This window comes from Colias eurytheme, chromosome 17, assembly GCF_061535395.1.
Source record: "Colias eurytheme isolate Ceu_HAF_F1 chromosome 17, ilColEury1 Martin Lab GWU primary, whole genome shotgun sequence".
NCBI lineage: Eukaryota > Metazoa > Arthropoda > Insecta > Lepidoptera > Pieridae > Colias > Colias eurytheme.
The window spans coordinates 9,471,027-9,496,997 of NC_142996.1; the positions used below are offsets into that span (position 1 = coordinate 9,471,027).

Here is a 25,971-nt window from a genome sequence, read left to right on the forward strand (position 1 = left end):
ATTTAGTGGATATTGTGCAAATTATGGTAATAGGTTTGTATTTACTACTGCGCTAGATTACGAAAATATTACAATATTGATTTTTAATTATATTTGATGTAATATTTATATTACCAACAAGTATGCATAAAATTTAATCACAATATTAACAATTAAACAAACACGTACCTAAGTAAAAATAACTAGACGCTTTAAAAAAGAATAGTTTCTTACGACACGGATAAAAAGCCTTGAAGAGATCCAAAACTAAACAACCAAAAACCAAAATCCATTGCTTGCTCCATACCAACAAATCAAACAACACAATTTCCTAACCAAACATAACCCGCAATGTACACAATCCTTCAAATTAACAGAACGATATCATTAAAAGAACACGAGGCAGCTGTGATAGATAATACGACGTGGGAAATATTGAAAAATCCGAATAAGCAGACAATGCAAACAGTTTCATAAGTTCGCTTAACAATTTGAATTGAAAATTGAAAAGGTTTTCAGTATCTGTAAAGAACTTTTGTACACGTAGTAAGAGAAGATAGACTTCACTACTTTCTGTCTCGGCTTGTCAGAAATGTTCTTAGACATTTATGATTCAGTGTTCTCTTTTGAGCGAGTTGTGAATGAAATTCTTTTGGAATTAATTACATGAATGATGTCACTGCTTAAATAGACACTTAAAGAGATCGTTGGTGATGTAACAATTGGATAAAAATATATGGGACTGTTTTATAACTTACTGATAAGTTTATCTGCAAGGCTATTGAGAACTTTTTGACGTATACTTTCATACATTACATACATACATCTGTGTCTAGAAGTTTTAAAAATGGACATCTATAAATAATAGATTCTCAAAAACAAAGAATTATTATTAGCTATTGATAACCGTTACACTCAGTGATTAAGGACCACGTCTATAACGTGGGCGTACAGTCGCGTCTTTGACGGGTCTTTGTCGTGTATCAGAAAGAATATTTATATTTTATTCACTTCCATTGTCTTTATTCGCTACCAATTTGAACAGCTTCTTGGTAATGAATCCCTGATTTTATAATTAGAAGGTTTTAGGTTCCTCGTGTTGCAAATTCATTATCATTTTTTAAACATAACAGGACAGGACAGCATACATACAGAAGGTAAATCTTCTATGGGCCCTGGAGGGAAATAACGTAAAATATATAAAATAAATTACATAAGCTATAAAGTAGGATTCTATCGAAATATCGATAAGATAGTGATAAATACATACAATACGAACATAAAGGACTCAAAGGATGTATTTAAAAAACAGAACACTCCGACTTTTGCCTTAAAATTCTAATAACATGATCACACATAAAATATACCCAAACACTATACGAGCCCTTAGGACACTAATTAAGAGGATAATTACTCTCAAGATAATCCGTTAGTCCACATAGCCGTTAGTAATTGTATCCTTAAGACCCTCCTATAAATGACACCTAAATCTGACCCTGAATAATTGTCAAATGGCTCGAGAACTGCTCGATGGTCCATTATACATAAAACTACATGATACAGATATAAGCGTGAGCGATAGCGATTTTAAGTGTAAAATAAATCGCTGAAACATAATGAAAATTTACATAATAATCTACACAAACTGACGAACCCGTGCCTCAGTGGTGACAGCCCTGATTTTTACGCCAAAATTAGCATTTTAACGTTTCCTACGATTTTTTATTAGAAAAAAAAAATGCGATAAACGTAGTGCTTTTTCTATCTATTCATATGTGACATGTGTATGTAGTAATGGGGCAATGCATAATGCAGCATCTGTTTCACTGATCGATTTTCTTTAGGGACAAGTGAGTAAAAGCCTTATATGCTGTCAGACTAACTTTTTCGACCTTATCTCCAACGGTAATCGAACCCAAGAACTCTCGGTTCTACACTCACGCGTTAGCTGTACCAAGGAGGCGGTAATGCAGTAAAAGTAGCTTCCATTTCCATTTTTGTTAAGCATTAAAAAATACTATCTCTTATAATCGCCCTCTCGCTTTCCATGACTGCTCCGGCCCGTAATAGCGACGCTTACAAGAATGACTTTTAGTATAACGGCAGTCTAATGACTCCTGCGTTGGAATGACGCAAGTTTAGCTTTAGTATTATGATGCGATTTAAACCTCGTTATTTTTTAGTGCACTTTTAATCCAGTGTATTGTATAATTTATTAAAAACTTACGCATTAGCAACTGAACTTATAACTGTTGGCGAAACTTTATCTCGTTTATGGACGATATTATTAGAAAGTGATTGTATACATCTTTTAGCTTCATTCTAGCGTTTGAAAAATCAGTGACATTGCATTGAGAAGCTGTATTTTATATTTTAACTTTATATATATTTTATTTCTATATGTAATGCGTTTCCTGTTTTCAATATTTTTATTAATGGGCTGTATAACCGATGTCCTGTGAGACTAGTGAGTTTTAGTACGGTAGGGCGCAAAAAATTATTTCAAAATTTACCTCAAATAATAAATTCTTTCAAAATATTTATTGGCATTCCGATAAGCTTTGAATCAATTAAATGAGCAGTAATGACCGCCATTAGCTTTGCTATAGTCGAGGAAAAATCTCGTAAAGTAAGATGGGATCCAATAATAATCTTGTACCTATTTCTTTTGTGTTTTGTCCTTTTGTATTCTTACAAATTGAGGAGTAAATTTTTATTACAGACCTAAATGTTGCAATTAAATTTTAATAAATGTACGGTCTGTAGTATTTTTCTTTAATTACATGAAAGTTAAATTGTATTGTTTGAAGTGAAACTTCTTTATCGGGGTTGGAAAAAAATTTAGTGTAAAATTTTTTCGTTACGCGTGACATTTTTCCGTTACGCGCCATCTTTTCTTATCCCTACCACGCGTGATTCGACGTATTTCTGTAAAGTTGCATATAGTAAATTATTTTTTGAAAAATAAGGTCATAAAGAAGTTTCACTTCTTACGTGTGTACACTAGTACACGCACACATTTTTTTTTAAATTGTCTCGGTTTATACGTTCATATCATGATATTTGCGTCTATATGAAGCAAGCAAGTAATTTAGTTAATATTTTTTTTTGTTTTAAAATATTAATTAATAAGCAAGGGGGTTATTGATTTATATATAATATGTTAAAATAGAATAATAATGATTCTTACCATCTGATTGTGCTAGAGAAGTAGAAAGCGCGGCCAATAAAACTACGCTGAGCGTAAGCGCTCTCATCTGAAACAAAAAACATTATTTATGATTATTTCTTTTACTTATATAAAAACATTGTTTATTATTTTTTTAATATGGATAAATAACTCGCGGTTCCACCCGCCGGCAAAGGAAACTATAGACATTTACATATTTTTTTTTTATTTACCAAAAAATAAATAAATGTCTATAGTTATAGTGGTAATGCTATGATAGAATATCAAACATATAATATGTATACATTCATTTATTCTCACATACTCTCACGTATATAATATCAGCAAGATAAGAATATGATAAAAATATATACTTAAGAAAAAATACTTATTTAACCAGAGTAAACACAAGGTATTGAACAATAATTAAAAAGCAAAAACGATTTTAAACGGCAGATTCGGCGATAATTTAATTTTATTCGATGCTTTGATCATTATTTATAGAGTTTTACCGTGAATTCAAAGCGATTACATACACGTGGTCCGCTCAACTCTGTTCCAGGAAATATTTATTACAATAGGTACATGTACTGCGCATGACGTGACGATATTCCAAAATCCTATGTTTGAATTCATGGGTCAAACTTGGAGATTTGATTTGTATTTTTACGTGACAGTGACATATTATTAATAATTGAGATTCGCTTCAAAATTAGAAGAACGTGTTAAAATATTTTTTATACAAGTAATTGTAATACCTAGAGACATTTTCAAAAACATTTGTTTCTTCCTATCAAAAATAAGTTACAGATGTAAGTATACTTTACAGATTTTTTTAATTTTATTGGGCTGACTAAATGAAGCGAAGTTTTGATTCCTCCGTGCACTTGTTAGATGGCAGAAGTATGGAAAGAAACGTCTATAATTCTAATAACCGAATTTAAATTCCTAATAACCACAGATTCGTGTGAAGTAAGCAAATTCAAAAGCCTACATTAAAATCTTCTACTTGTCGAAACTCTCTATACAAGGTTTTCCTTCTTCCTGAAACTCCATGGTATGGCAAGCCTCTTATAATATAAGCTTTTCCTCATGCAATCGGCATGGTTTCAGTTAAAAAGAAAACATTAAGCTTGGGAACCGCCACGTTGCGCGGGTAATGCGTAAGCGAACTCATAAATTGGTTTATATCCAGGGATTGTTGCGCTGTATCCGATATTTACAGTATTTTAAGCTTCTTTCTTTCATTGTTAGTATTTTTAGGGTTCTAGCCAAGGAAGAATTTATAAGTTTACTGTATATAGGTAATATAAATTTATTTTGTTTGAAGGGAAATGTTTTGAGAATTAAAATAACAATATTTATATATCCACGACTTGTCTTTTACGATAGAGCACTCTGTTTAAAAGGACTTAATCGCTATATTATAAATGAACATACTATTTTCCAAGCCTAACTAATATATATTAAATGTGACACGGCGTTTTGCACAACGTTTAACTCTATATATGCTAAAACTAATACGAGCGTAGCACTAAAATTCCAAAGCCCCTATTTCCCTGAATACTATAGTCGTGTTAGTTATTGTGAAATACCCCGTGTAAGCAACAAACTTAAATTAATTTACAAAGTACCGTGGAACGCTATAAGCCGCTTACCGTTTTTAGGGCGGGTTCATGCAACTCGACCGCTACGAGCTACGACTGCTACGCACGGCATAAGATGTGCTACGCGCGAATTTGGCATGTGCTACGGGGTATTTTTTATGCCTACTATACACCACTGTAACTTTCTTAATTCTGAATAATTAACAACTATGAAAAATAATAATGAAATGTTAACGTAAAGAGAAATCGAAATGAAAAATACAATTTATTAGTGACTCTTTTTTTTGCATTATTCACAACCGCTCCTTATATTTTTTGGAATAATAATTTACAAATAAAATAAATCCAAATCCACGCTGGCACCAATTTTATTATTTTAATAAATACGTTGTATTGTATTGCAAAACAATGTCGTATTGTATCGTTTGTTACAATGTTCAATAATTGCTGTGGATAGTTTAGCTCGTTAAATGTAACAAAGTCGATAACAACACAATACTAGTATAGTATTATATTATCTGTGACAATACCAACTATCGACAGTCCTTGATTTTCTTTTATGAAATATCTCCGAAGTCAAACGACATAATCAATTCAATAAAAAGTTATTTCGAAGTCAAGGATCTAACAATAATAAAATTTATTTGTCCAATCCAAAAACATACTTTTTTCAAGTAAAAAAAAATATTTTGAAAATCGACTGACAATAATTGACTGAGGAATCAGTAATTTCAAATCATTCATCATTTACAAAATAAGAATCAACTTTACTATTGTAATGCGATACTGCGACTAGTCGTTGCCCTTTTCGTTCAGTATAACACACCCTAAGGCTTGGTCAACCACTATTAATTATACATTAATCAAACGTACTTATAAACTGTACCTTACTGTTATAATTTGTGTTTGTATCGAGTCTAACCCAGTTTTTGTTGTCCCCAAAAACACAAGAGTTTTAGTAAACACAGTATGTTTGACCATATGTTACAGCGTATTTCCTAAACGAATGAAACCATTTGATTTGTGCTTTGCAATCTTATTTGAAATTAAAGTAGTCACCCGTTATACATCTCTAATTGAAACCAGCACCACTTCTGCCAATATTGTAAGTAAGAATTCTAAATATCCTTTTCTTCTTTCAAATAACATTTCTATACAACTCCTTTATCAACTAGTTTTGAAATATTATTTATTTATTTATTAACACTTTATTGTGCTGGCATACAAATAAATCCTTAAAAATAATACTACTAGTCCAGCACAGAAGGCGGTCTTATCACTTAAGAGTGATCTCTTCCAGACAACCTACTGTGTGGAGTAATATTAAGAAAGAGGAGTAATTAGTACACGTTCCAGTACCATGTTCGTTAAATTCCATTAATTATAGAGGTGCTTAAAATTAATTAACACCTATTTAATTAACTTTACAAACAAAACAAACGTTAATTATTATCACACGTTTTTAGCTAAGGACTAATCTCATTACCGAAACATCTTGAGCCTCTGTAAAATGGGAGAAAAAACAAAAGCTTCCTATTGTTTACAAAAGAACATTGTCGCCGAAAAATAATTCTTAAGAAATTCAAATACATCATCGCGTTATCTCATTGTGATTAATATCACCGTGAAATGTTCCTTTTTATTTGAGTGTAAAATTGTTTTCATATTCCCAGACGTTTCTTTGCAAAAACAAAATGAATATGTGAGTACTTTGTTACCTGGAGAGGAAAATTATGTTATAAAATCTATTTCAATAACTGGCTTTTATTTGTTAACTATTTTGCGTTTGAATTGAGCGAAGTTTATTGGTTAAAACTGTGCCAATTTTAATCTAAATCCCGATCGTTTTTCATATAGTTTTGCATTGATAACAGTTAGGGAATTATTGGTTTTTCTATGAATAACTTTATTATTTATATACTTTGAAAAAATCGTTCATCGTCGATTCAAATGATGCGTATACCAATCTATCTAAGAGACTTGTGGTTAGGTCGACACGATCGATTCCGATAGCCTAGTATTTTAGTTTAACTACTAAGGTATACAGGTGCATTTTATCATGGTTTTCCTTTGCACGTTTTGAAGTAATTTAGTTGGCACATCATATGTTATATTGTACGTGTTTTAACAGATGTTGATAAACAATTCGCATTATTTTTTGAAAGGAATAAAAACACTGGTAAACTGTATGTAATATTTTTGATAACAGTAACTGATTGTATGATTTTATATTTATTGATTGACTGCTTAAACTGTTTTCTTAAATGTAAGAAGATATACCAGCCAGCCCAGTAGAAAAGGAATAACTTTTTACAACTTTGTTGAAATAGCTAAAACCAAGCACTCAACTTACAATTTCAGAATCCAATAAATTTAAAATTCATCATTCAAACAATTTCAAATATTTTACCTGAGTTCTAAAATATTTCTCCATTTCGCAAATATTCAACCCTACCTAACCTTTAACATTTTGATTTAAGCAAATAAAAAGGTATGAAGACACAAAAAACATCTAAATATGTATGTAATTAAAAATGTTAAGCCCGTCCTAGTGTACCTAATTTGTAAAGCTAAATTTAAACACAAGGCAAAGGATTCAGGCACATTTCGGCTTTTCAGACCCATTTTCGACGAATTTTGGTTACAGTGGTGCCTGTTCATGAATAATTAATTGTCTGGTATGTCCGTATTTAGAAAACTATGAAAAAAATTGTAATTAAACTTCTAATGGTCTACGGTAAAACAAAAGTGATAAGTGACATGTCGTAGCCGCTGACCTGAGACAGGTTACTTAACTGTTTTATATATCTATGGATTTTTGTTTTCGTAACATAGTTAATTAGGTTTACATATTCTCTCTGTTCCACCTAAGCCCATCAAGATGTTTATATAATAGCGCCAAAAAAAAAGACGGGTTGCACTCCGGGAGTGCCGGCAGAAGTGAAAACTTGATTATTAACGTTCAGCATGTTTGATATTTTGGAATGGTATCCGTCTTACGCATGGAATATAAGGGCTAAAAAAAAGTCCGTCTTACGCTTTTTCGATCAGGCCACGTGTCCTGACGCGAGTTTAAGATTTTATACCCAACGCCGCTAAAGAAGTTTTCACTTCAAAAACAAAAATCTTTTAATTTAGAGGGTAGATATTTATAAAACTATATCACATCAAGCACTAAAGAGGAGACGAAGCAATAAAAACACACTAAATCTAGGAAACGTATATATCGAGCGAAACTTTAAACCAATTTATCAAAGGCTTAACAACTACACAATTTATTAACAAAAAACGTCAAAATGAGACCAAATGAAAAATTCTACGCAACCTTTTTCCGGCTCGTTCTAACAAGAAATATGCTTGAAAATTTTTAACACTCATTTATTCATGTCATTTGGTAGACTGCGTTGGTTCCTGTTGTTTTAATTATGCACAAAACAGACAGAATATGAATGAAGCTAAGTTTATTCGCTTATCCTGTTCGTTTGTATTGTTAACTTTTTTATGAAAAATTTTGTTAAAACTACTGAATTTATTTAAGGACCTACTTAGTATTGCTCCTTTCGACGAGGAGATGATAGTGTTTATTTATGGTGACCAGTTACGCCTATGCTCCTTTGCTTTTTCTGTCAAAAAAAAAATTCTGCGATTTATCTAATTTTGTTATTTACATACTAAAATAATAAAATATGTGCCTGTGGAGCACCAAATATACGCAACTGACAAATCATTACCTTCAATTGAAATTCAAAACCAAAGCTTCTGTGAACTTGGACACCTTTTGTTGTACTAAATATTTGTTTGAAACTACAGAAATAATTTGGAGACTATTTAAGTTATGCATCAAACTATAGTCGATACAAGCGGGCTCCAGGCGAATTCGGTTTCAATTAATCTTGCACTATCTCTTGGTATAGACAGACCTTTGTTTGATGCACTTGATAGTCTATTCAATATATTCCTTTATTAAATACTAGTTCCTGTAGCGTCAAGTACGTATTCATGGAATATTGTTATGGGTTTCAGAATATTGGGAGATGCATGCCAAGATTTAGATAGAAGATAAAATGTATTATGCGAATTTGTTATGAATCTATATCTTTTTATATATAAAAATGAATCGCAAAATGTGTTGGTAAGCGCATAACTCGAGAACGGCTGAACCGATTTCGATAATTCTTTTTTTATTATATTCCTTGAAGTACGAGGATGGTTCATAAGAACCATCCTCGTACTTCAAGGAATACGAGTCTGTACATAAGTACAGAAAACGTAAATATGTACCACGGGCGAAGCCGGGGCGGACCGCTAGTTATATATATAAATTTCGTACAAGTATGTTTATGTTCAGAAGTAATAGGTACTAAGAATTAAAAATTTCTTTGAGTTAGGTACCTACAGAATATAAAAATGAGGACATTTTACAATTTACGTAGCGATAGCATGGAAAAGAGATATCGAACCACAATGAAGCAGTAAATATAGTAAATATCTATATAATAGATGTTTCAATTACATAAACGTAGAAAAACGGCGGTACATCGTTGTAGTTCCATTCGAGTTTCCTACAAGCACAAAAATTCGTAGACTTAATTTATAGGTACATCACAAAAAGTTGTCCATTTTTATACACGTAAATTTTATCCAACATCAACGCATTGCAATTGTTACAAATTGCATAACCTGCGTCCAATCTACGAATACAACTAATCACACTTTGTTAATCGTCTAGTTGACGGACGTTAGTTTCGCTAACAGCTGGATCAAATCGATTACTTGTTAACCACATTTATTTATACGAACGATTATATTATGCAGAATTTGATAGCTATCCCTATGCAGTATAGTGGATAAAAATTGTCTTTCAAACACTATATCCTAAGATATATTTAAACATACACAACTTAGTAATCACTACATAAGAAAGTCGCTGTCGCTGTCTGTCCGCCCCTATGTTTGCTTACATCTTTAAAACTAAGTAATGCATTTTAATGAAGTTTTTTGCCATAGATAGAGCGTTTCTCTAGGTTTCAATATATAATTTACTAGCTTTCCACCCGCGGCTTTGCCCGCGCAGTCAAAGAAAAACCCGCATAGTTCCCGTTCTCGTGGGATTTCCGGGATAAACACTATCCTATGTCCCAGGGTAAAAAGTACCCTATGTCCTTTCTCGGGTATCAAAATATCTCTATACCCAATTTCATGCAAATTGGTTCAGTAGTTAAGGCGTGATTGAGTAACAGACAGACAGACAGAGTTACTTTCGCATTTATAATATTAGTATGGATTAAGTTTTCTACAAAGCGACTGAAGCCGCACGCGGAAGCTAGTCTATCATAATGTTATAATAACCGATGGGACAGAATTTTGGTGACTCGAATTTTTTCACAATTTCAAAATGAAGCTTTGTAAACTAGCACAACTTTGATAATATATTCTCTTCCACGTTATTCACAAAAACAATCCCTAGTCAGTCCACCAATTAAGGTCCAAATAAAAGAGCTAGAAAATTCTACGGATGCAAATTGCTTCGGGGCTTGTGGTTAGGTACATAATTTTATTCATATGTAAGTATGAATTTTCGTGTTTGTAGAGAACAACTTTTTAAATATGAATTGTAATTTGATTAAATTTTGATTGCAATAAGTCGTATTTATTTTTACAACAGAACAGCTTGCTATTTGAAAATATTAAATATAAGTTCCTTTTCAAGTTTCGTTTGCATATATTATACCTTTATCGGAGTAAAGAATAAAGTACATTCTCATTTTCTCGTAGTTTATATAATGTCCTTTCCTAAGTGATTAATGATTTATTTCAGTTTAAAAGGTTGGATACCCAAATTTCCCATAAATAATATACGTTAATTGAACAATCGTGTGTCTCTATTAGCGATCGATGTCAACTTAAACAGAGGGGTTTTGGGGCAGTTTAATAAGTAGTTTGATAGCATTGAAAAAAAAATTGGTTGTCTGTAAAGTCGGTTTACTGACGATAGTAGAACGTGACAACGTCCGATTGTGCTTCTTTGTCGCTCGTTCCGCGCTCTCGCTTGCACTTCAAGCCTTACATGAAACGCCTCAGAGCGAGGTAACGCCGCATGAGTCATGTTTTTTCGTGCGTGCAGCCGGCTCTATCGAATTATAAGACGTTGTCACGTCAAAAACTTTGAAAAGGAAACTTTGAAAAGTTGTTTGAAAATTATTATAAATTATAGAAAAATCAATCATGACCCGAGAGGCGTAACCGAGAGATTAAAAGGAATGCGATTGCTGACGTCATTGGTGGCCGAGCGGTGTATCGGAACTGTACGACGAAAAGACGCGGGTTCGTAACCTGCGAAAGATATTTTTTTTTATTTTTAAACAAATTCCAGTACTTCAGGTGTTGTATTCCACACTCAGAAGTAGAAATCAATGCCATTCAAGCAAAAAAAAATTATTAAAAAAAAATCAATTGCAATTTCAATTATCTACGATACGACCACAATAAAAGAAGAAGATCCTGTTCAATGGTTTATTTTTAACTCTTTCATAACAACGACGAATATAGCATGAATTAAACGCCCTAAAATGTTTCCCTCGTAAGCTTACGTTCAATTATGATGTATTTTACATTTTATATATTTAATACCATTGTTACTTCTATTTTTGGCTATTTTATCTGTTGCTTGGAAATTTATAAATGAATACGTTTATAATAACAATTATTATTGTACATCTTTTTGTTATTAAATAATATTAACATGACAATAATCATACTTAAAGGCTTTTTATGTGATATTTCCACGAAAGCTCTAAACCTAAGGTGTGATTTCCTAGAGACTAAAAGTCAGTCTGACAATACTTAAAAAGCTTATCACAGACTTATGCAAATCAAATCAACGAATTTATAACGAAAACGAACACACACACACACACACATACAAACCGTACCCTATTTATAAGACACTACACACACACACCCATTCATTCACCAATTTAATAAATATAACAAGATATCACATAACCACACGACGAAGGATACAAATAGCACGTCATGAAGTCCGAAGCAGATAAGTGACTAGATTTATTTCTATCGCAATATAAATAATTCAGGCTAGGGCTGTGATATATTATGTCCAATGGGAACCGGGGATACGTATTCAAGGAAAATAGGAGATACGTAATTCAATTTGGTACCGAACGCTATTGTTTTTGATTTTGATTTAATTATTTATAATGTCTATTTTGGGGTATTGTGGTATTTTGCCCGAAAGGTATTGTCAAATCCAATGTTTGGTAATGTATTTTTAGCTGTTGTATTTAATTTAAATGAATTTATCTTCAGTTAAACCGAGAATTTTTCGAGATTTCACACCAAATTGTAAAATCACGTAAGTTTCTTATATTTTTATTAATAATACGCAAGTCCACATTTTTTTGTAATTACAGAATATAAGTTTTATAATTATTTCAAACTGATTTCACCAAAACATTTTCACAAATAATTGGTAAGTCTCACAATTTCATAGCACTTTTATCATCTTACAAAGCGGACAGTTTCGCGTCAGAATAAATGGTTAGAAATTTATTCACCAAGCTTTAAAATTATGTATATTGATGCTATAAACCATAGTTTTTTTTCCTTATTTTTTGGTTACATGTAAAACTGTTAATTTATTAATAAACTAGCGGTCCGCCCCGGCTTCGCCCGTGGTACATATTTCGCAATAAAAGGTAGCCTATGTTCTTTCTCAGGATCTAAAGATTATCTGTGCCAAATTTCATCAAAATCGGTCCAGTAGTTTATGCGTGAAAACCATACATACATACATGCAAACCTTTCCTCTTTATAATATTAGTATAGATAATTTCAGTGCTTTTTACATTATAAGAAGGCAAATGCATTGCATAGTAGTTATGTTAAGTGCGCCGTCGACAGAGATATTGGTAAATAAATAATATGAATAAATAATGTTTTTCTATATGTATAGTTAAGTTGAAAATAACTTACGTTTATGTTAAGGGTTCTAGACCCTGGTGTTGAGCAGCCGCTAGCTTTCTGGGTGCATGCGAGACCTGTAAAAAATAAACAAACAATGTATTATTTATCTATGCTTATATTATACACACATGAAACACGCTAATATCAGGAACAACTGATTCGATTAAAAAAAATCAGTACTAAATAGCCCATTTATCGACGAAGGCTTTAGGCTATATATTATCACACTGTAAAACCGCGGAGAATAGCTAGTGTGAGATACAATCGGTGTGCTTTAAAATAACAAGCCAGTGAGACTTTATGTAATCAACTAAACAAGAATCATAAATAAAGCTAAAATAGGTTTAAATTCTTCGCTTATATAGACTTGGGCTTATAATTGCGGGCCTTTCCCAATGAACGAGCAAACTAATGATTCGTGGACTTTGCTTTTATATTTTGGGACTATTCGTGATAAAGTACCTATATAGCTTCAATATTTTCACTACTTTTGTATATATAGCAGATTTATAAATATGTACTTAATTTTAACACAAAGCTAAATATAATGCCTACATTAGAACATATTTTTCTGCTTAATATAACGCTTTTTATTATTTAAGTTGGTAATTCTACGATCTGATCTTCCATCATAACTATAATTCAATTATAACACGAGAAATGCAATGAAAACTCAATTAAGAAACTGCACGTTTCTATCAAATTAAAAACGTTCACAGCCAAAGCAAAGAGTAAAAACTAAAAGGTAAAGACCGATATATCACCAGCTAGAAGGAACGTGTAGATATTATTTAATCCGTTTCCCCAATCGATACGCATTTTATACCCCGAACACATTAAATATTTATAAACATGCCGCCCAAAGAGGGTCAGTTCTTTACACTACCTCTCTCGACCCGTAAACCTAAATAATATCGAGGTTGACCGACCGATTGATAAAATAATCGAATTGCCGAAAGGTTCCCTGTATCATAAAAGACGTAGAGTATCCATTTTACGATTTCGAAGCTTTGTTAAAACTACAAATGACTTAGTTTCGAGGGGAAGATGGATCTTTCAGACTTTGAAGTCTTTTCGATTGTACGTAAGGAACTATAGTTATAGAAAGTGAAACTTAAGTAAAAATAAATTCAAATAAAAACAAGTAGATCTACAATACACCTACATATTTATTTGCCTTTCCTATACCTACTGTAACAATAACATGGAAGACATATTTTTCACGATCACATTTTTATAATCGTGAAAAATATGTCTTCAATGTTATTATTACAGTTTATCGTGTTTAATTGTCTATGTTTATATTAAAAACGGTATCTACATATCTATTATAACATTAAATACATTTTACAGATAATAAAATATAACATACGTAGATAGGTAATAGAAATAAATCGGTTTCCTTCGGTCACCCTGGAGACCTTGCGGTTGTTGGGATAGACCCGATCGTATCAGAACCCTTGAAATTGTCATTACCAACCATACCACGTTAATCGCTATCATAGATTTTTATGCGTTTTGCCAAATTGATTCTGGTCACATGTTTATAAATCGGTTTTGTATTTGAGAATTTTATAAAATAAATTGGTGGTATAATGTTATGTATCATTAAGATAAATAAAATCACCATATTATAATATTGCTCCATACCTACAAGCTATTTACTAAAGTTCTGACGAACCGTCTAGCCAACAAACTTGATACTGCACAGCCAATAGAACAGGCAGGTTTCCGTCGAGGTTTCTCCACTATCGACCACATATTTGTAGTGCGGCAGTTGATTGAAAAGTGTGTGGAGTACAATTAGGATCTATGTGTTGCTTTCGTAGATTATGAAAAAGCGTTCGACACTGTAGAACACTGGGCTGTGTTTCATTCACTGCAAAGATGCATGGTAGACACAAGATATGTGGAAGTTCTCAAGGAGATTTATAAAGGTGCAACCCTCCAAGTAAAGCTGCACGAAGTATCTCGCCGAATACCAGTTGGTCGTGGTGTAAGACAAGGCGATACAATTTCTCCCAAGCTATTTACAGCTGCTCTAGAAGACGTTTTTAAACTATTGGAGTGGTCTGAAAAAGGCGTTAGCATCAACGGGTCAATGTTGTCACATCTGAGATTTGCTGACGACCTCGTGCTCTTTGCTAAAACCCCGGACGATATAAAAGTTATGCTCGAAGAACTACATGATGCCTCACTAGCTATTGGATTAAGAATGAACATGCTCAAAACTAAATTTATGAGTAACAGCAAAAACATTACACCTGCGATCACAATATATGGTCAGAACATCGACAGAGTAGAAGAGTATGTTTATTTAGGTCAAATGGTTACGCTGGATAGGAATGCACAAACGAGGGAAGTAGACCGCCGCATTCAACTTGGCTGGGCAGCGTTTGGCAAACTATCAGATGTATTCAAAGACAAGCAAATACCAACCTTCCTGAAGAGGCGAACGTTTGAGCAATGTATTCTTCCAGTAATGACGTACGCCTCTGAAACCTGGACACTAACCAAACACCTAGTGAATAAACTCCAAGTAGCGCAAAGGTCGATGGAACGCGCTATTCTCGGGATTTCATTGATAGACAGAGTTCCAAATACGACAATAAGAAAGAAAACTGGAGTTATAGACATAGCACTCAAAGTGTCTCGGCAGAAATGGAGGTGGGCGGGACATATCTGCAGATTAAGTGACAACAGGTGGACCAACAAAATCCTAGAATGGCGTCCTTAGACCGGACAAAGAAAAGTTTGGCCGTCAGCCTACTAGATGGGTTGACGACATAGTGAAGATCTTGGGAAAGAAGTGGATGCGAGTGGCGACGAACCGAAAGGAATGGCGTGCACATGAAGAGGCTTATACCCAACTTTGGGTCACACCGGGCTGAAAAAGAAGAAAAGAAGAAGATTATAATAATGATTATTATATTCATAGGCATTTCACGTAAGAACAAGCTAGTTCCAAGAACTATAAGCACTTACGACTACTCAATTACGTACTATCCTACTAATATTATAAAGGCGAAAGTTTGTGAGGATGTGTGTGTTTGTGTTTGTTACTCTTTCACTCAAATACTACAGAACCGAAAACAATGAAATTTAGCCCACATATAGAGGTTAACTTGGATTAACCTACGCTATGTGGTAGGTTTTATCCCGGAAATCCCACGGGAACGGGAACTATGCGGGTTTTTCTTTGAAAACGCGGGCGAAGCCGCGGGCGGAAAGCTAGTCACATATAATATAATACTATACATACTGTACTACTAAGTACCTACTCATACGTAGCTTAGCTATACAGTTTATGATAAAGAATCCTTAACAACTTAGGAAGTCCAAAAGTATCGGAATAATACATGATTATTTTTACCCAATAATACTACTAGTTTTCCTATCCTATAAATATGACATAAATGAACCCTCATCTCTTTTATCCATATGTTATAAGGTTGACAATACATTTACTTCCACGTCCATAAACATCGGAACAGAAACTTGTCAATACTTTCCAAGTTTTCGTCACCTTTTCTATACCTGTACATTGTTGGAGTCCGGTCGAAGTTAGGCTGGGAACATATTCAATGTATTTATTAAAAAGGAAGAAAACTTCGCATTTTCAAATATTTTTATATGAAATTCTTACAGAATATTATTGTATGAATCTTCTTCCAAAAAGTTGTAGAGTCCAGCCATTTAATTATTTATTTTGTATCTGTACATAGCATTTGTTTAAATCTAGTATAGTATTACCTAGATTATCTGTGATTAAAACTTAATTATGTACGAATCATAAGGCTCTTATTGCATCTGAGTTTCACGTCTGGATATGGCATATTTTTCATGTTAATCTCATTTTATGTGAGGAATATTTTTCATTCACCAATATATAAATCTGTACCTTTAACAATATATTATAGAATATATTAATAGGAACATAGGTTCCTATTAATAAGAGGAGTAATAAGAGTTTTAGTAAATTTGATCTTGTACTGCATGGCATTATGTCACATTTTTATTTTTTGTGACATATAAGTCATTCTCTTTTCATTTAATGATATTTAAATATATACTTTGAACAAAGCACTCCATTTTTCTATCAAAACTCCAATTCATCGTCTGTACAAGCTTTAACCAGACAATACAAGTTGGAAAAACTTTCCGCACGGGTGTAAATGTAATCTATTGGGGGATGTCAAAGCGATCACTGTTACATCAGTGTACGGTGGCCTTTATTTGTGTTAAATATTGCTTTTAGTTCACGTTACTAGTAACCAATATGTAATAGTATTGTTTTTCTGAACACTTTCTTTTTGTTTGACCGCCTCCTTGGTACAGTGGTTGACGCGTGAGCGTGGAACCGAGGGGTCCTGGGTTCGATTCCCGGTGGAGACGAAGAAAAAAATGTCTCGGTCTGGCAGGACACAGAAGGCTGATCACCTACTTGTCCCTAAAGAAAATCGATCTGTGAAACAGATGTATAATGCATCTGCCCCTTACCCCACTAGGGGACATGGGACTTCACACACACACACACACATTGTCTTTCTGTATTTTGACGATTCCAAAGCGCTTCCAAACGAAGTATAGACGAATAAATAAATGATTGAGTTTGAGTTTCAAGATGATAAATTCTTTTATGACTATTTTTCAAAGTTGTCTGGTAGAGCCTTAGGTAGAGCTCATTCATATTTATGACGATATAATATATTTCAATCTAATACTAATTATAATTATCATAATTATAATTTATAATATTATCTACTAGTGGTCCGCCCCGGCTTCGCCCGTGGTACTTACATGTTTAAACTATCCTATCTCTCTCAAGTTGGATCGAACTGCACATGGTGTGCGAATTTTATTATAATCGGTTAAGTGGTTTAGGAGTCCATTGAGGACAAACATTGTGACACGAGATTTATATGTATTAAGATTATTTAGTCTCTCACTATATTTAGGTTTCATGGAAAGGAACGTTTTCGATCATTTGGAAGGAAATAAGGAAATTATTCTCTGTAATGAACATTGCGGTGCTTGACCGGTAAATCCAATTATAGTTAATATTGATTTATACAAATCTAGCATACTAGCTTTTCGCCCGCGTAAAAGAGGAAAACCCGCATAGTTCCCGCGAGATTTCCAGGATAAAAACTATCCCATGTCCTCTCTCGGGTCTCAGAGTATGTCCGTTGAGGCGTGGAAAAGAGACAGACATACAGAGTTACTTTCGCATTTATAACATTAATTTTAATTATTACAAAGTCAGGTAGATCCAACTGTGGCGGTTTACATTATAGATACGAGCCAACATTTGCAACTTCAATCGAATAGTTTCAATATATACCTACAATATTTCCTCCTATGACCTCTCTATCTATTGACGTTATCTTGCACCGGGTCTGATATAAATTTCACCCTCTATATCCCTCTATCATCCCCTTCAAGTTAGTAAGCCAATCTAACTATAGTTAGATATAATTGATGTTTCGGTGTATATTTACGTAGTTTTGGATTTCCCCTTTTATTGGTATACCAAATATTTGATACTTCATCATCGTCATCATCATGAACAGCCCATGTTTGTCCACTGCTGGCTTCTAAAGAGGCGAATCTATTGTGTAATTTTTACTGAAAAGTTTCAGATTCGGCAACGGTTTGGACTGGGCCGGAGTATTGACCTTATCAATCGGTTTCGTTCTAATTTTTTTGATACTTCATAAAATTTTAAAACATCTGTTATATTTTCCATAAAGGACAGTTATTTACATATAGACATTTTTTGTATAATTGAACTCTGAATACAGTTATATTTCACTAAAGACCAGTTATACTAATAACTAAAAAACTTACTCTGCTATTAAAAAAAACCTATTTCAGATCGAATATATATTCGATTAGTCAAAAATATTAAATATGCATAGTTTAAAGTTCATTTACCTCCAAAAACCTGAATTAGAATGTATAATATGTTTATACAGGTTTTGACAATTTTATAGCGAGAACATCTATTGTATCTCTAGATAAAATGTTTATGATCCGTCTTAACAGTATAACGTGTTCATCTGTATGTCTGTCAGAACATGCAGACAGATTATTCGACTTATCTTTTAGAAGAGCAACTATGGAGTTTCTTGCCGGTTCTTCTCCATAGATACTGATTTCCGAATCGGTGGTAAATGTTAAAAATATGTTATAACAATTCAAAAGTGCCTCTAGAAGAAGTCTAATTGAATAAATAAATATTTGAGTTTGAGTTTTACACGATCTTTCTTATTTATGGTTTGTGGGAATAGAAACAGTCATGCTAGAATTCATGGGACTGCTATTTCAGTAGGTAGATATTCAAGTAAAAAAAGACGTGTGGCACTAGGGGACTGCCGCGGTAAAGCTATTGCATGCTATGCCTTTAAGCCACACCTCCGTGCCCGTGGGAGTGGGGAGCGTGAGGTTCTTTTCGTCACGGAATTTCTGGATTCGGTCCCCGCGCTCAAGGCCCGCGATAGAAGCTATGCAATAGCTTAAAAATACTGTTTGTCTTTTCTTTTATTTTAGTAGCATTGCCAAACTCATTCCTTAAATTAGAATTAGAATAGTACCTATGTACCTACATGAATAAACTCTCTCTGGATGAATGTTATTTTTGGTTTGTTTTTTATTAATTTAATAAATAAATTATTTATGAAATATTGAAAGTTATTATTTAGCTCTTCAGTTGTTTTCAATTGAAACGCAATCAACATCAATTGACGTTCGATTGACATTGATTGATTCGTTAATTGCATCTGTATGGGAAATGAATTTTACTATCCAGATATTTTATGAATTCATATATGAATTATTTAATTTTAAAGCACTTTAGAATATGCAAAAAAATTATACCTAAAATTATTTCTTTGTAGAGGGAATTACTCTGCTCTACTGTTATTTAAAATATTCCATAGGTATTTTTATATATATTAAGGCGAAAAATGCGGTTTTCCACTATTGTGAGGAAGGAGTATCTACAGATATTGTTGTAGATAATCCATTTCATCTATAGGTATTATTATATTTTTCTATAGATCCGTCTTTTCATGAAAATTCATCAAAATCCATTCAGCAGTTTAGACGTGAAAATGTCACAAACAGCTACTGTTCTTATAACATTATGAACTATGGCTTATTGAGTCGTGTTAAATGTAACAAACTAAAGACTATAGTTACATATCTCTGTATCATACATTTGTCCTCACAATAATACACATTTATAATGTTACTAGTGGTCCGCCCCGGCTTCGCCCGTGGTACCTACATGTTTAAACTATCCTATCTCTCAAGTTGGATCGAACTGCACATGGTGTGCGAATTTTATTATAATCAGTTAAGTGGTTTAGGAGTCCATTGAGGACAAACATTGTGACACGAGATTTATATATAATGTTATTATACTTACAGGATTAGTTGAGGAATCATTAAAACTTATTGTCTAAGAAAAACACATTACAAACTATACATCTTCAAGACCTGCCGTTTCCATTAGGATTTATTTCAACTAAAATAACATTGAAGCGTACATTTTGACATAATCGGGGCATACAAGCAATTAGCGGCTTGAGTATTAACTGCGACAGGGCGAAGCCTCTGTCATGTCACTTGGAGCTTATAGTTCACAGCAAGACAGATTTGTGACAGAAATATTAGTAGTTATAATTAGAAGTAGGGTCTTCCGTGTTCATTCGGATATCTATTTATAATAGTAGGTATCTATACATACCACATAATATATCTATACAACAGAATAATAACTAGTAGCTAGCTATCTATACTTAAAATTAAAAAGCTGAAGAGTTTGTTTGTTTGAACGCGCTAATCTCAGGAACTACTGGTCCGATTTGAAAAATTCTTTCGGTGTTAGATAGCCCATTTATCGAGGAAGGGTATAGGCTATATATCATCACGCTAAGACCAACAGGAGCGGAGCAATACGGGCGAAAACGCAGAACACAGCTAGTTAGGAAAAAAGTTGTTTCATAACTTCGCTGGATGAAAATAAATGTGGATATCATATTTGATCTCTTGATTGTATAGGTAGTAGGTACCTACATAGTAATACATATGGCTTTTATATGTGGTATATAATAATGATTTTCTCATTTATCTTACCCTTATGTCTATGATGATGAATAAATTAGTTATAACTGATCAATGTTACATTTTAAGAAGTCAACATTTCTTTGTCTGCTTTTTGTATAGCTTCGCAAATTCGACCATTCAAAATTTTTAGTGTGAGTGTGAAGACTTACATAAAACAGATGGTCAAATTAATCCTTCTAATTAAAACTCCCTTTGATATCATTTTACATTGCAGTAGATTGTAGAGTCATAAGGATTAAATGTACAATTTTGGGAATTTATTGAAGTGAAACTTCTTTATCGGGGTTGGACAAAAATTTAGTGTTACATTTTTGCGTTACGCCGTACGCGTGACATTTTTGCGTTACGCCATACTCGTGACATTTTTAAGGTCATAAAGAAGTTTCACTTCTTACGTGTGTACTCTAGTACACGCATACATTTTTATTTATTTATTTCTCTCGTTAAATGGATTATTATCCAACACAACAATGTTTAATCGGAACCAGTAGTTACTAAGACAATTTCGCTTATTATATTCGTGTACTTAACGGATTAGAATTATTTATTTATAACATGTCACAAATGTGTTAGTAACATCGCATAATTATATTAATTATTTTATTTTGTTAGTTAAGACCAACGGTTAAGATATACACAAAAAATAGCCAACAATCATTGTCCAAATATAAAGTTAACCCATATTCAAGTAAGAATCCCTACTTAATACATATTATAAATGCGAAAGTAACTCTGTCTGTCTGTTACGCTTTCCCGCTTAAACCTCTCAACCGATTTTGATGAAATTTGGCACAGACAATTCTTTAGACCCTGAGAAAGAACATAGGCTACTTTTTATCAAAACACGACGAGGGCGAAGCCGCGGGCGGAAGCTAGTTAACAATAATAACAAACATTCCCTACTGTAAACAATATAAATTATACATAGTTTAACAGTTTCTCAAGTAAATAAGGCATGTGCAGTCAAGATGTTCTGAAGAGGGTTGGCCCTTGGCCGTGACACGGAAAGCAAAGCCATGTTTGCGAATGCTTACGCAACTTTCTCGTGTATACCTGACTGTGTACGTGGGTAAATAAGAGCAATTTATGAATTGTTTTATTATTGGAATAATAGGGGAGGAAATGTTGTAAATAAATAAATAAATAAATAAATAAATCATTTATTGCATAAAAACATGGTACATACAAAGATATTAAGATCAAAATTAAGGAACATTCATGTTTTTACTATAGTTACATAGCATACAATAATTATTATTAATTCACAAAATGAATGAGAATGATTAGTTACAATAATAATACGAGTCAGGAGTATTGTCACTTAAAATTAGTTTTATACATAAGTCACTAGTCATACAGTCAATCAAATATCAAAATCATTATTTTATATTATTTATACATTTTTCATATTATACAGAAATTCATTTAAGTTGTAAAAACAATTTCTATAACAAGTATTTAGTTAATTTATTTTTAAATCCTGGAAGAGGAACTATACTGTAGACTGGAATTTTATTTTTGGAATGACTGTGCTCTATAATATGTAAACTTATCAATCTTTTAAATAAAATAAACAAGCAGTTACGTGAACTAAAACTAGAAACCTTCGTTTGATGCATTTTCTTAAAAATATTGTTTCAAGTCCTTATATTCAGGGAGACTTCACAGTTCATCAAATGGGGTGATTATTTACATTTTAGTTTATTACTGTTCACATTTTTTTCAATATTGCGGCTTTGTGTCTCGTAATTGGCGCCCTTTCTGTTATAAATGAGTCCTTCCTATGACTATAGTTATGTTGCCTAGTCTTTAACGAGTCGGTCACACGAATCCCAACAAATGCAAGTGAAATTTCTCCCTCATTCAACACACATAACTTTTCCACAATAATCAATCAGCCTAGTTTCAAACTGCACCAAGTGGTCTGAATTGAAAGAATTTTCCGCTTCACAATTCCAAAACTTAGTAAAATTTAAGACATATTGTGGAATAGCATTTATAAGAAAAACATTATGCAATCTACGAGATAGTTCTGTTAAGAATACAAGAGATTTATAAAGTACTAGGTTTCCGCCGGGAGAGGGATTTCCGGGATTGCATCATTTTTCCGGGATAAAAAGTAGCATATGTCCTTTCTCTGGTATCAAAATATCTCCATACCAAATTTCATGAAAATTGGTTTAGTAGTTTAGGCGTGATTGAGTAACAGACAGACAGACAGAGTTACTTTCGCATTTATAATATTAAGTATGGATATTTGATAAATTTTGTAGAAGGCTTTGTGTCAGACAAATTCACACAAAAAAGTGTTCATAGTAGGAAGTTATTATGACACGTTTTGTCTCCATGGCAACGGTTTTAATACGAAAACTCCGCACTTCAAACTGGAGGTTCGCAATAATTCAGATCTAGTTAAACGTGATATCGTCAAACGTAATAAAGTGCAATTTTGAACACTTTTAACGCAAAGCGAATTCTGATGAGTTTCCAACGTGAAATGGAATTTTCAAATTCCAAGCAGAGGTTAGCCGTTGTTTGCTATTTGTCGCCGACAATAAACCGTACTGAATATAAAGGTGACGCGCGTTTCTGCATTCTAATAACTGTGTTTTATCACGCCTACCGAAAAATGGTTATGTTTTCAGGATAATGCTTAGACAGGTGTGGCTATATATTTTCTTTATAGTCTTATTCATAACTTTGACTGCTAACAAAGTAATCTAGGTACTTGTTGAACTAATTCCGATTTAAAGTGTCGTTAATATAAGTAGGCATTGAGGTATAGAACATGCAAAAAGTCGACGATGATGGTGAAGTCAAGACTTTTATTTATCATTTGCATAACTGACTTTTAAACCTTTTCTTAAAGATATTTTTTAAAAGACTGCTTATAAAATAAACTGTGTTCAAAATAGAACAGCAAATAATACTACAAATACGATGATATATTCTTAAAACCACAATGAGTTATAACTAGTATATATATTATATACCTTATTAGATAAATTTTACTACTAAAGTAGACCGAAATATAACCGACTGATTTAATAATTAATTTTGTAAAGTCTGAACTTCAGGGTTTAATGTTTTCATCTTGTTTAATTTACAGAAATGTACATTGAATTTCTCTTGATTTTAAGCTCGGTTTAATAATTGAGTACTATGAACCGTCTGATTTTAATTGATAGGTTTAAAATTTAGCTAAATACGGTAGAGCCGCGTTTATGATAAATTGTTTTATAATTCACAATATAAAAATATAATATATTACATACACAATAATATTATCTATATGCTGTAATATATATCGTACTTTTTAACCTATTTGTATTAATCTATACTAATATTATAAAGAGGAAAGGTTTGTAAATATGTATGTATGGTTTTCACGCATAAACTACTGGACCGATTTTGATGAAATTTGGCACAGATAATCTTTAGACCCTGAGAAAGAACATAGGTTACCTTTTATTGCGAAATATCTGTGGTATTTGGTACGTACCACTTAAGTGCAAAATGGTGATTTTTGGGTATGAGCGTTTGAAAGTTTTCACGGTTGCTACCCTGTTGCTACAGATCGGAATAAACACTTGAGTAAAACAAATTTATGATATTTAAATGTCTATTATGTTCAAGTTTTGAACACTTACAAAAAAAATAAAAAAAATGTTCTAGTTCAAGAGTAATTGTTACTTAACATGTTTGTACCAAAAGAAAAAATGTGAAAATGATGTGAAAATGTCTAAAACGTGTGTACTTAAGTGGATTAGAGCATATTTATTTCTACTCTTAATTAGTATTTATTCCTATTTTTACATTAATGGAAAGGATTTTTCTTTTTTTTTTCGACGGAGACATAAACAGACATTAAAAAACAAATATTATGGGGAAACATCTTCCATACAAATAGATTTAACCATATATAAAAACAAAAACGAATAGGAGTGTGATTTGCCACAAATAAGTACTCATAAAAAAGCCAGGAAATATTGTGATTTTCGTGCAATATGCAATTCTCTGATACTCTCTCTACAAAGTAAAATCCAAAAAGTAGTGTGTGTGTGTGTGTGTGGTTCAGAAGTCACGGTAGTTCGCTTGCCTGCCGTGCTAGATGCTGCGGGATCGATCCCATCAACCGACATGTACCAATGTGTCTTTTTCGGATGCATAAGTAGATTCTCTAATAACCAGAGATACATCTTCTATAACAAGAAAACATCATCATTTCTAATAACAGGAAAACATCGTGATGGCAACCGGGATTTTGGTCTGAAATCACCAACCAGCAGTGAACAAGCGTGGTGATTACTGCTCATGTCTTCTCCTTGTGAGAAGATGTCTTTACCCTGCAAATAGTTACGAGCTGGATCCAGTCAAATAAAATTTGTTTGTAAAACGTACCACTACAACATTCATTCATAGTCGTCATCACTGTCACTGAAAGTCATAAGATTGTTTCTAGTCGGACCATGAGACAATGATTTGAAATAACCATCATAAATTGGATCACTTATTGGCAGGAGATCTAAGATATCTTTGAATTTCAGAGCATCGATATTGATAGGCTCATTAGAGGCCAATGGCAAAGCCACTTCGGAGAATTCTATCTTTTCTCAGTTCTCTTAAACCAGAAATACAGAAACTCTTCATTTTCACTCAAAGAGTATTTAAAATCTACGTCATTAGACTTTTCATACATCAACCAGAAAATACAGTTCTAACCAAATGTAGTTTTGTCTGTTGCAGTATTTCTTTTGATAAAATGAGTAGGTAGTCAATAGTTTCGAAAATGGAAAGAAGTCAGATTCATTAATTAATTTTACATCATGGCGATTGCTGGTCATTTTCATTTATCTCGGGGAACGGAGATGGTGCTGTTTCTTTTTTGAATGAATCTTTCAATATCTGCTTAACAGGCAAGATATTATACCGTTTTTGACCTGGAAAACACTGAATATAAAATAAGCTACACTCTAGGTACTTCTTCTGCCAAACGGTTAATAAAATGCCATAAGCATGATGCGATTTCATCCGCACCTCTTTGAGCTATTCCTTCATACATAACATAATGGAATGTTCGTTTAGTAGTAACTTTGCGGA

General features: G+C 32.9%; 1 protein-coding gene across 1 annotated transcript in view; it reads right to left on the minus strand.

Annotated features, from left to right (window-relative positions):
- Positions 1–25,971, minus strand: part of LOC149901424 (Ig-like and fibronectin type-III domain-containing protein 2) — a 158,719-nt gene that overhangs the window by 40,969 nt on the left and 91,779 nt on the right. The window contains exons 2-3 of the mRNA XM_090111367.1: positions 12,748–12,812; positions 3,170–3,236 (exon numbers count right to left, since the gene is read on the minus strand). Of these exons, the coding sequence (XP_089967493.1) occupies positions 3,170–3,236 (67 nt within the window). The 5' untranslated portion in view covers positions 12,748–12,812. The remainder of the gene's footprint in view (positions 1–3,169; positions 3,237–12,747; positions 12,813–25,971) is intronic.